This window comes from Heteronotia binoei, chromosome 9, assembly GCF_032191835.1.
Source record: "Heteronotia binoei isolate CCM8104 ecotype False Entrance Well chromosome 9, APGP_CSIRO_Hbin_v1, whole genome shotgun sequence".
Classification (NCBI taxonomy): Eukaryota; Metazoa; Chordata; class Lepidosauria; order Squamata; family Gekkonidae; genus Heteronotia; species Heteronotia binoei.
The window spans coordinates 108,155,721-108,168,639 of record NC_083231.1 but is presented as its reverse complement, the minus strand read 5'-3'; the positions used below and the strand labels follow the sequence as shown (position 1 = coordinate 108,168,639).

General features: G+C 46.9%; 1 protein-coding gene across 1 annotated transcript in view; it reads left to right on the top strand.

Annotated features, from left to right (window-relative positions):
• Nucleotides 1-12,919, top strand: part of FRAS1 (Fraser extracellular matrix complex subunit 1) — a 523,356-nt gene that overhangs the window by 497,137 nt on the left and 13,300 nt on the right. Inside the window, 5 exon segments of the mRNA XM_060247149.1 lie at nucleotides 1,816-1,846; nucleotides 1,848-1,977; nucleotides 5,161-5,375; nucleotides 10,867-11,017; nucleotides 12,609-12,716. Coding sequence (XP_060103132.1) covers nucleotides 1,816-1,846; nucleotides 1,848-1,977; nucleotides 5,161-5,375; nucleotides 10,867-11,017; nucleotides 12,609-12,716 — 635 coding nt within the window.

Below are 12,919 nucleotides of genomic sequence, written 5' to 3'. Positions count from 1 at the left end.
CACTGTTTAATGAACTCCATTGCTTGTTATCAACTTCTGCCTATTAGCTTTTTTAAAAAAGTGAATCCAAAATACTGACACTGTGGGAATTGCTAATTAAATGATCATTTTCTGAAAATGCAGCTGGTAGATATTTCTGGCAATGAAATCTTGAGGAAAGTATCAGCTTTTCAAAATGTAAACATGGTGTGTGCTGAAGGAACAATCAGCTGTGTTGTCTTAGGAAAGAGAAAAGCTGAAAGGAATTTGGAGGCTGCAGGGAAGTTGTTGCCATGATCTGGGTAACCCAGTGAGCCTCATCTCATCAGATCTCTGAGATAAGCAGGGTTGGCCCTGGTGTTAGTACTTAGTTAGTTAGAGCAGTTTGGTGTAGTGGTTAAGTGCATGGACTCTTATCTGGGAGAACCAGGTTTGATTCCCCACTCTTCCACTTGCAACTGCTGGAATGGCCTTGGGTCAGCCACCGCTCTCATAGGAGTTGTCCTTGAAAGGGCAGCTTCTGTGAGAGCTCTCTCAGCCCCACCCACCTCAAGGTATCTGGTTGTGGGGGGAGAAGATATAGGAGATTGTAAGCCGCTCTGAGTCTCTGATTCAGAGAGAAGGGCGGGGTATAAATCTGCAATTCTTCTTCTTCTTGGACGGGAGACCACCAAGGAAATCCAGAGTTGCTATACAGAGACAAGCAATGGCAAACCACCTGCCTTTGTCTCTTGCCTTGAAAATCCTACAGGTTGCCATAAGTGAGCTGCAGCCGGATGGCACTTTTTTCCACCACCACTACTGTAGATGTTGTTCCCCTCCTTCCCCGCTGTGTATGATTTTACACAGGGCATTTTTTGTAGCAGGAACGATATTAGGCCGCACACCCCTGATGTAGCCAGTCCTCCAAGAGTGTACAGGGCCTACTGTAAGCTCCAGGAGGATTGGCTACATCTGGGGTGTGTGGCTCAGGACCCACTTTGTAACAGGAGCTCCTTTGCATATTAGGCCACACACCCCTGATGTAGTCAATCCTTCAGGAGCTCACAGGGCTCTTAGCACAGGGTCTATTGTAAGCTCCAGGAGGATTGGCTACATCAGGGGTGTGTGGCCTAATATGCAAAGGAGCTCCTGTTACAAAGTGGGCCCTGAGCCACACACCCCAGATGTAGCCAATCCTCCTGGAGCTTACAGTAGGCCCTGCACTAAGAGCCCTGTAAGCTCTTGGAGGATTGGCTGCATCAGGGGGCGTGGCCTAGTATGCAAAGGAGCTCCTGTTACAAAGTGGGCCCTGAGCCACACACCCCTGATGTAGCCAATCCTCTTGGATCTTACAGTAGGCCCTGTACTAAGAGCCCTGTAAGCTCTTGGAGGATTGGCTGCATCAGGGGTGTGTGGCCTAATATGCAAAGGAGCTCCTGTTACAAAGTGGGCCCTGAGCCACAGACCCCTGATGTAGCCAATCCTCTTGGATCTTACAGTAGGCCCTGTACTAAGAGCCCTGTAAGCTCTTGGAGGATTGGCTGCATCAGGGGGGGCATGGCCTAATATGCAAAGGAGCTCCTGTTACAAAGTGGGCCCTGAGCCACAGACCCCTGATGTAGCCAATCCTCCTGGAGCTTACAGTAGGCCCTGCACTAAGAGCCCTGTAAGCTCTTGGAGGATTGGCTGCATCAGGGGGGCGTGGCCTAATATGCAAAGGAGTTCCTGCTACAAAAAGAGCCCTGATTTTTCAAAAGAGGGGCCATCCGGCTCATGCATTTCTTCTTCCTCCTCTTACTGCTCCACTCATTTCCCCCCTCCCTTTCTGATTTCTCCTTCTTTGTGACGTTCCAGAATCCACATCTCGGTGCAGATTCCACACCAGGGACGGGATGCTGCCTCTCATCTCCACCATGCCTCTGCACAACCTGCATTTCCTATTGTCGGAGTCGATCTACAGGCACCAGCACGTCTGCTCCAACCTCGTCAGTATCCAAGACCTTAAAGGCATCTCGGGTAATAAACCCTTGGCACTCAATAATCAGCTTGTGCCACAAGACGAAACCAGCCCAGTAAAAAACCACATTAATTAAGCAGGTGCTGCTTCGGTGTGGTCCTTCTGGTCTGGCATTAGAGAGGCTCAGCTTCAGGGACGGATTAAGGGACGTAGGGAGGCCGTTCTGAAAGGCATCTCAGAGCCCCGGGCGTTTTCACACCGGTGCAGTGCAGATAGCACAGCTTTCCAACTGCTCACGCTGGGTCAGCATTTTAAACAGCATCTCCTGTATGGAATTAGGACAGCAAAGGATTTAAGAGAGTCCAGCATAGAAAGGAAGATTATTAAAGCACAAATTAAGAACGCTTGAAGCTGCCATCCGTTAAATCAGATCCTGTGTCCATCAGAATCCATCAGCAGTCAATACTGTGTCACATGACCTTTGAATGTCATTATTATTTTGAGCCTAGAAATCTTTCAGTTCTTCCTTTGCTCTGAAATATTATTCAGGGAGGCTCTAATTACCAAAACAATATAGATCATATGAAGACAATTACTTCTAGAAGAAGACGACAACGATGATGATATTGGATTTATATCCCACTCTGTATTCTGAATCTCAGAGTCTCAGAGCAGTCACAATCTCCTTTACCTTCCCATACACACACATACACACACACACACACACACAACAGACACCCTTGTGAGGTAGATGGGGCTGAGAGAGCTCTTACAGCAGCTGCCCTTTCAAGGACAACTCCTGCGAGAGCTATGGGTGACCCAAGGCCATTCCAGCAGGTGCAAGTGGAGGAGTGGGGAATCAAACCCGGTTCTCCCAGATAAGAGTCCACATACTTAACCACTACACCAAACTGGCTCTGGATAGAAGATAATAGCGGACGTTATCACTCCTTTAGCTGTGAAGTTTTATGCATCTATGATAGATTTTCACAACTGCTCGAATGTCATCTACTCAGACTGGCAGTGGTTCTCCAGGGTCTCAGGTGGAAGTCTTTCACATCACCTCCTGCCAGTTGTTTTAACTGGAGATGCCGGGGGTTGAACCTGGGCCTTTTTGCATGCCAACCAGATTCATGGCTGTGTAAAGTTTATTTGGGGCTGGTGTGTGGATTGACAAAATCAGGGAGTCCTTGGATTCAGTTCATCTTAAAGTCCTACATTCCATCTGCAGAATTTCAAATTGTGCTGCAGGGGTGGCCCTCCATGCTGAACTGGGACAACCATTTTATTTAATTTTAATTTATTCAATTTTTACTCCACTCTACTCCAAAAATGGGCTCAGGGTGGCTTACATCATAAACAATGTTCCCTCTAAGGCTTGTGAGCAAAAATCCTACTTTGTGAGCTGCTGGCATTAAAGTTGTGAGCTACTAGCATTAAAGCGGTGATCTACTGCATCAATTACTGTGCCGTGGAGTCATCCTTCCTGAGCGAAGACAAAAATGAGCTGGAGGCTGAAAATCTGTGAGCCAGCTCGCACTGACTCGACTTAGAGGGAACACTGATCATAAAGCCAGCAGGATAAAACCTAAAACAATAAATAGGTGGTAACAACCCGGCAATTCTAAACAGTACTATTGAGCTATGAACAAGAAAATCAAACACCCAGCCCTCTCCCACTCTCAACCTACCAAACCACCCACCCTGCTAAAATATCAAAATGTACAATAAATTGATCAACAAACTAATCTCTACAGTGCCCTTAAATGAATCAGTCAGTATACATAAAATACCCCTCCATCAGCCAATATCCAGTCAATTAATTTAGCAATATTCCTAATTCAATCCAATCAATTTAAATCAGTTAGATGTACATCTCTTGAAGCTCAGGCTTGGCTGAAGGCTTTCCCCCTTAAATTAAAATTGTACACTTGGGCATCGCAGACATCCTTGCCTGGGCTTAGTCAGAGAGGATTCTTATGTTTCCCACTGGGATTAATTTGCATGAGGAATGACTACGGCTCCTCAGTCTTTCCTTGGATTCCCTTTTGCAGTTACCAGACAGGAAACCATAAGAACAATTAAGAAGCATCTATTTAAGTACAATCAGGGCTCTTTTTTTGAGCAGGAACACAGTTCCAGCTGACTTTGTGTCAGAGGGTGTGGCCTAATATGCAAATGAGTTCCTGCTGGGCTTCTCTACCAAAAAAACCCTTTGTGAAGCAGTGGTGATGGCAGGGGGTGTGGCCCTAATATGTAAATGAGTTCCTGCTGGGCTTTCTCTACCAAAAAAACCCCTGTGTGAAGCAGTGGTGATGGCAGGGGTGTGGCCTAATCTGCAAATGAGTTTCAGCTGGGCTTTCTCTAACCCCCCCCCCCCCTGTGTGAAGCAGTGGTGATGGCGGGGTGTGTGGCCTAATATTCAAATGAGTTCCAGATGGGCTTTCTCTACCAAAAAAAACCCGTGTAAAACAGTGGTGCCATCGGGGTATGGCCTAATATTCAAATGAGTTCCTGCCAGGCTTTCTCTACCCAAAAAAGCCCTGATTACAATTATAACAATGCAATCTGTAGAGCGCGATGTGTTTGTTCTACTCAGTTTTGTTGGTATTCTTCCTCCTGGAGAGTTTCCCAATTACTGCTCATACCTAACTATTTCTCACTATAGGAAAATCTAGAATGGGCTCCTGGATACCAATCCTGCACCTGTGCGCTTTGCGTCTTTTACTATCTTGCAACAGTTGATGCGAAGTCGAGGGAAAGCCCCAGGCCCAGATCAGTTTCCCACTAGCCTTATGCCGCTCTGACGCTCCTCTTTTCTGCAGGGGCTTCTGTTGGAGTTCACACTCTCTGCCCGGCAGAGAGTGTGAAATCCAACAGAAGCCCTGCAGAAAAGAGGAGCGTCAGAGCGGCATAAGGCTAGTGGGAAACTGATCTGGGCCTGGGGCTTTCCCTGATTCGCATCAAGGCAAGAATAGTAAAAGACGCAAAGCGCACCAGGTGCAGGATTGGTATCCAGGAGCCCCTGGCACTTTCTGTACCCTGGGTACTGGGACAAACGTACTTTTCTTTCCCTGGGACATTGGACCCTGGCATTGTATAAATAGCAGATCTCCCTTATTCAAGCACTAAATGAATGTCAGCAGAAGATCTGATGTAGCTCAAGAATGTCACACGCATGCTTGCACACAGGCATGTACACACGCACACAAGGAGAGCTCAGTATATTCTTTCTACCCCAGATGCTGGGTTCCTGGATGAAGTGACGTACCATAGCATCGTTCTAGGACCTGGGTACGATCGGCCGTACCAGTTTGACCCCAGCGTGAGGGAGCCAAAGACGATCCAGCTCTACAAACATCTGAACCTGAAGAGCTGCATTTGGACTTTCGATGCTTACTACGACATGACAGAATTAATCGACGTCTGTGGAGGATCGGTCACGGCTGACTTCCAGGTAGTGCCACCGGTAGAGCTTTCGGTGTGTTGGCTTCAGCTGACAATGAATTCAGGGGCTGAACTACACATTACACTTTTTATGGGTCTGCTCTGCAGGGCCGCCCCTAGACTATATCTGACACCCTAGACAAGGCTAACTTCTAATGCCCCCACCCCTGCACTTACGGAAGCGGACCAGTGGCAGTGTATCACATGATGTCTTGTGGCATCACATGGTGTCATGTGACATTGTGTTCAGTTTTGGGCACCACATTTTAAGAAGGATATAGACGAGCTGGAACAGGTCCAGAGGAGGGCGACGAAGATGGTGAGAGGTCTGGGGACCAAGTCCTATGAAGAAAGGTTGAAGGAGCTGGGCCTGTTTAACCTGGAGAAGAGGTTGCTGAGAGGTGATAGGATCACCATCTTCAAGTACTTGAAGGGCTGTCATCTAGAGGATGGTGTGGAATTGTTTTCTGTGGCCCCAGAAGGGTAGGAGCAGAACCAACGGGTTGAAATTAAATCAAAAGATTTCAGGTTTTCACGGCTGGTAACATAATTAGGGTTTGTAGAATCTCGCGGGCTCAAACCCTAATAAATCAAAAGAGTTTCCGGCTCAACATTAGGAAGAACTTCCTGACCGTTAGAGCGGTTCCTCAGTGGAACAGGCTTCCTCAGTAGGTGGTGGGCTCTCCTTCCTTGGAGGTTTTTAAACAGAGGCTAGATGACCATCTGACAGCAATGAGGATACTGTGAATTTAAGGGAAAGTATTTGTGAATTAAGAGCCCCATTGCGCAGAGTGGTAAAGCCACAGTATTGCAGTCGGAGCCCTCTGCTCACGACCTGAGTTCGATCCCAGTGGAAGCTGGTTCAAGTAGCTCGCTCCAGGTTGACTCAGCCTTCCATCCTTCCGAGGTTGGTAAAATGAGTACCCAGCTTGCTGGGGGGAAAGTGTAGATGACTGGGGAAGGCAATGGCAAACCACCCTGTAAAAAGTCTGCCATGAAAACGTTGTGAAACCAACATCACCCCAGAGTCGAAAACGACTGGTGCTTGCACAGGGGACTACCTTTACCTTTTTATTTGTGAGTTGGGAAAGACAGAAAGCAAAAGAAGAAGGGGATGGCAAAAGATGGGATGGCTGGACAGCATTACTGATGTAACCAACACAAATTTGAGCAGACTTCGGAGGATGGTGGAAGACAGGAGGGCCTGGCGTGACTTTGTCCATGGGGTCGCAAAGAGTCGAACTCGACTGTGCGACTGAAGAACATCATTTGTGAGTTTCCTGAATCGTGCAGGAGGTTGGACTAGATGATGCTGGAGGTCCCTTCCAACTATGATTCTATCACTGAGTCACGTGGGGTTGCCCAATTCTTTACCCCCAGAAAGCCAGCACCCTAGGCAATCACCTAGTTTACTTAGTGGCAGGGACGGCCCTGGCTCTGGGTTCTGTTATATGCACATCGGGAGTTCATTGTTTACGTCCATTCTCAGCTGTGTGGAGGTCCAACTCGAACGAGGACTGCGGTGTGCAGGGAGAAGGGGGTTTGTCTTCACTGTCCTGGTGCCTTTTTCCTGACAAAAATGCCAGGTATTGGTCTCCCCGGGAAAACTTGTGTGTACTGATGGTCTCAGATGTATATTGATTGGCTGCACGTAAGTACAGTGGTGGTTCCCTGGGGGTTGTTGTGTGGGAGAGACTTAAGCCCCCTTTCTCCACACACCACAGTTCCAGTTCGAATCAGACCCCTGCAGGCCTGCGAATTAAGTTTCAACATGTTATTGACTGTGCATGTTGGCAGGGGTGGAATTCTAGCAGGAGCTCCTTGGCATATCAGGCCGCACACCCCTGATGTAGCCAATCCTCCAAGAGCTTACAAGGCTCTTTTTTGTAAACTCTTAGAGGATTGGCTACACCAGGGGTGTGTGGCCTAGTATGCAAAACGGCCCCTGTTAGAATTCCACCCCTGGCCATACCTGCGAGAAGCGTCATATTGCATAATTTACTTACTTACTTAGGCCTTATATTTCAAGGCCCTGTCCTGGATGGCCCAGGTGATCCCAGTGTCGTCACATCTCAGAAGCTAAGCAGGGTCAGCCTTGGTTAGTACTTGGGTATATTCAAGAGCCCCATGGCCGAGGACCGAGGACCTGCCTACCTTAGGGACCGTCTCCTCCCATAGGTGCCCCAGAGAGTACTGAGATCAGCAGCGCAAAATCTTTTGACAATCCCCGGGGCCGAAGGAGGCCAAATTGAAGACAAGAGAAAGGGCCTTTTCGATCGCAGCTCCACCCTGGTGGAAGAACCGACGACCAGATGAGGTGCGGGCCCTGCGGAGCCTTGCTCAATTCCGTAGGGCCTGCAAGACCACTCTCTTCCAGCTGGCCTTCTCTTAATGTGGATCCTAGCCTACTATATCCGGTCATCCTAAATCGCAAGAGGGGGACACCTAGAATATAGCACCTGGAAATGTTAGACTCTAATTAAATTGATGGTTTTAATTATTATGTTTTTAATGTAGTAGCAAATATCGTTAACTGTATATTGTTGGATATAATGTTTATTATCATAACCTGTTTTTATGCCATATTTTGTGAGCTGCCCTGAGCCTGCTGCGGCGGGGAGGGCGGGATATAAATAAATTATTATTATTATTATTATTATTATTATTATTATTATTATTATTATTATTATGGTGCATAATGGCAAGCTGCGGTATTGTAGTCAAAGCTCTGCTCACGACCTGAGTTCAATCCCTGGCGGAAGCTGAGTTCAGGTAGCCGGCTCAGGGTTGACTCAGCCTTCCATCCTTCTGAGGTCAGTCAAAGGAGTCCCCAGCTTGCTGGGGGGCGGGGAAGTGTAGATGATTGGGGAAGGCAATGGCAGACCACCCCGTAAAAAGTCTGCCATGAAAACGTCGTGGTGTGACTTCACCCCAGAGTCAGAAATGAATGGTGCTTTTACAGGGGACTACCTTTACCTTTGCTGGAACTCTCTGTCTGGGGCAAGTGATGCTCTGTATTCTTGGTGCTTGGCAGGTCTCAAATTCAGTGGGAGCTCACAGGAGCACAGCTCCTGAACCTTTCTGAGAGTTCCACCTCCTTGTCCATTGAACAGTAGGTGCAGCTGCATAACAACCCCTGGATGAGCTCCACCATCTGTTTTTCTACAAAATGACCACTGGTGCTTGGGAGGGGCAACAGTGTGATGACTTCTAGTGTCCTGGTCCCACTGATGGACCTCCTATGACACCTGGGTTTTTGGCCACTGTGTGAAACACTGTTGGACTGGATGGGCCATTGGCTTGATCCAGCATGGCTTCTCTTATGTTCTTATGTGACACAGAGTGTTGGACTGGATGGGCCATTGGCTTGATCCAGCATGGCTTCTCTTATGTTCTTATGTGACACAGAGTGTTGGACTGGATGGGTTGTTGGCCTGATCCAATATGGCTTCTCTTATGTTCTTATATGACACAGAGTGTTGGACTGGATGGGCCAGTGGCTTGATCCAGCATGGCTTCTCTTATGTTCTTATGTGACACAGAGTGTTGGACTGGATGGGTTGTTGGCCTGATCCAACATGGCTTCTCTTATGTGACACAGAGTGTTGGACGGGATGGGCCATTGGCCTGATCCAACATGGCTTCTCTTATGTTCTTCTGTGACACAGAGTGTTGGACTGGATGAGCCACTGGCCTGATCCAACATGGCTTCTCTTATGTTCTCATGTGACACAGAGTGTTGGACTGGATGGGCCACTGGCCTGATCCAACATGGCTTCTCTTATGTTCTCATGTGACACAGAGTGTTGGACTGGATGGGCCACTGGCCTGATCCAACATGGCTTCTCTTATGTTCTTATGTGACACAGAGTGTTGGACTGGATGGGTTGTTGGCCTGTTCCAACATGGCTTCTCTTATGTTCTTATGGGTGGGGGAACCACCAAAGAAGTCCAGGGTTGCTACGAAGAGGCAGGCAACAGCAAACCAACGCTGAACGTCTGTTGCCTTGAAAACCCTACAGGGTCCTCATAACTCATCTGTGACCTGACAGCACTTTCCAGCGCCAAGTTTCCAACGTAGTATAAAATATAATTTTCCTGCCTGAAGCAGGTACTACATCATCAAGTATGCGGGGTTACGTAACTGGGACGTGAATAGAATAAGATTAATTTGTCTAACTGCACTGTCTCTGGGCCTCATTTACCTAACCGCTGGACTCATTCTGATCTGCAGGCTTTAGAACTATAGCAGTATGTATTCTCTATGTAAAAAACAAAAAGGTAAAGGTAGTCCCCTGTGCAAGCACCAGTCGTTTCTGACTCCGGGGTGACGCTGCTTTCACAACGTTTTCACGGCAGACTTTTTACGGGGAGGTTTGCCCTTGCCTTCCCCAGTCATCTACGCTTCCCCCCCACCCAGCAAGCTGGGGACTCATTTTACCGACCTCAGAAGGATGGAAGGCTGAGTCGACCGGGATCGAACTCAGGTCGTGAGCAGTGCTTAGCACTGCAGTACTGCAGCTTTACCACTCTGCGCCACAGGGCTCTTATTCTCTATGTAGGGGGTTTATTTTGCAGCTTTTTGTTTTGATCATATTGTCTTGTTGCATCTACCTTTTTTTTTTCTTTTACAATTTTTATTGAATTGAATTCTATGGCAAACATTAACACTAATTATTAAACACCTTTTCCCATCAATCTACTATAACGTTAATCTGCATTTTACGATAGAAAACATTCTTCAGTTAATCCACATACAGTTGATACACCTATACTTAACCAAGACTCATTTTCTATTCTGAATCTTATTATCTTATATCACCCGTTAATTACCATGCAGTTCTCCCTATTTCATTTTATCCTAAACACCTTAACAACCATAATATCAACCTGATTACCTTCATATCATTCTAGATTAACTTTCTTCCATCCGCTATCGCATTTTTTCCCTTGCATCTACCTCTTTAACTTCGCCTGTCTAAATCTGATCCTAGGATAATGGTATTAGATGTGTTATTATAGGCTTTTGTCTGGGGGGGGAGGGGGGATTTAAGAAGAAGAAGAAGAAGAAGAATTGCAGATTTTTACCCCGCCCTTCTCTCTGAATCAGAGACTCAGAGCGGCTTACAATCTCCTGTATCTTCTCCCCCCACAACAGTCACCCTGTGAGGTGGGTGGGGCTGAGAGGGCTCTCCCAGCAGCTGCCCTTTCAAGGACAACCTCTGCCAGAGCTATGGCTGACCCAAGGCCATTCCAGCAGGTGCAAGTGGAGGAGTGGGGAATCAAACCCGGTTCTCCCAGATAAGAGTACACACACTTAACCACTTAAAGGGTTAAGATTTTGTGAATATTTGATTGCACTTGTTATCATTTTTAAAAGTTTAACTAAAGAAAGAGAATGCAAAAAAAAAAAAAGAACTATAGCCGCCAATGTGGCTTATAAATACCAGCTGTGAGCTGTTTTCCCATGATCTTGACAGTGGCGTTACGTGTTTTGATAGGTTCGTGATTCAGCTCAGTCCTTCCTGACTGTCCACGTCCCCCTCTACGTGTCCTACATTTATGTGACGGCGCCGAGAGGCTGGGCCTCTCTCGAGCATCACACTGAGATGGAGTTCTCCTTCTTTTACGACACGGTTCTCTGGAGGACAGGTAAGATGGTCCCGTTGCTTTGCAGGCATTTTACATTTGAGCTTCCATGGAGGAACTTGGCTGGAATCAAAGGAGACCAAGCGTCAAGCATCGATATTTCTCAATAATCAGCCTTTTGTTGCCATTCCAGCAGGTGCAAGTGGAGGAGTGGGGAATCAAACCCGGTTCTCCCAGATAAGAGTCCGCACACTCAACCACTACACCAAACTGGCTCTCACCCCAACAGGATTTTTGAGGCCATAAACTTTTGAGAGTCAAAGCTCTGATGAAGGTCTTTTGAAAGTGTTCGACAGGGCTTTTTTTTTTTTTAACCGGAACGCATTTCCGGCTGGCTTGGTGTCAGGGGATGTGGCCTAATATGCAAATGAGCTTCTGCTAGGGTTTTTTCGGGTGATAAACAATTTTATTAGTAACACATGGTAGCAAAACTGTATCTACAACTTATAAAGACTTAAAGAAAAAGGAAAAAAAATTTCTACCCCATATCTTACTTTCCCCCCACCCCTCCCCCCGTTACTTGACCCCCGCCAGTGTTATTTACTTTAAAGAAACAAATATTAAAGATACCCTTAGCTATTAAAAAAAACCCTAAAAATTATATTCTTATTTAAAAAAAACTTAATCATTATCAAAGATTGTCCAATGTCCTTTTATTTTCCACTCTTTTTCTACGTATCTTCTGAACTTCTTCAACTTAAAGAGTTCCAAATCATAGTCTCTTAATTTTCTTGTTAATTTGTCCATTTTACTCCATGACATAACTTTTATAATCCAGTCCCATTTCTCTGGTATTTTTTCTTGCTTCCACAGCTGCGCATACAATGTCCTCTGCTAGGGTTTTTTCTACCAAAACCCCCCCTGGTCTTTGACTCTCAAAAGCTTATACCCTGAAGATCTTGCTGGTCTCTTAAGGTGCTGCTGGATTCAAAACTAGCTGGGTTGTGTCTCTATCTCACAACCAGAAGGCAGGTTCCAGTCAATCCCCCTGTATTCCCCCTTCCATTTTTGTTTCCCCTTGCAGTTGTTTTCTCTGTGGCCCCAGAAGTTCGGACTGGAACCAAGAGGTTGAAATTAAATCAAAAGGGTTTTTGGCTCAACATTAGGAAGAACTTCCTGACAGTCAGAGCCGTTCCTCAGTGGAACAGGCTTCCTCGGGAGGTGGTGGGCTCTCCTTCCTTGGAGGTTTTTAAACAGAGGCTAGATGGGCCCTCTGACAGCGATGCTGATCCTGTAAACTTAGACAGATCATGAGAAGGAGGGCAGGAAGGGTTGCACCAGTGCTAAATTCTTGTGACCCTTTCTGGACTGGATGGGCCATTGGCTTGATCCAACATGGCTTCTCTTATGTTATTCTCTTATGGGAAATGCTGATTACCACTTTGAGGTCAGGCAGCAATTTTTCTTCAGACCAGTCTGCCCAGGGATCCTGGAGGATTTATTTATTTTAAATTCTTTTGCCATCTTCTGTGCGTGGAGCAGGTGTCACTGGGTGTGGGGGTGGGGAGGTGTTTGTGAATGCCCTGCATTGTGCAGGGAGTTGGGCTAGATGACCCTGCAGCTCCCTTCCAACTCTATGATTCTGTGCTTCTAGGTATCCAGACAGATAGCGTCCTTTCAGCCAGACTGCAGATCATAAGGATCTACATCCGAGATGATGGCCGCCTCGTCATCGAGTTCAAGACCCACGCCAAGTTCAGAGGTATCGGAGTGCTTGATTTCTACACAGGGAAAGGCTCAGGCCTGGACCCTGCTGGAGGGAAATTTACTCCTTCTTCCCTAGATCCGTGACCCCTACCCCTAATCCAACATGTGTGCAGAAGCTGGTTGTAGGCTCTGACTCATGTGGGAAGGATCTGCACCTTGATCATTTTAGGTTCGGGGGCTGCATTCCAAGATGCACTG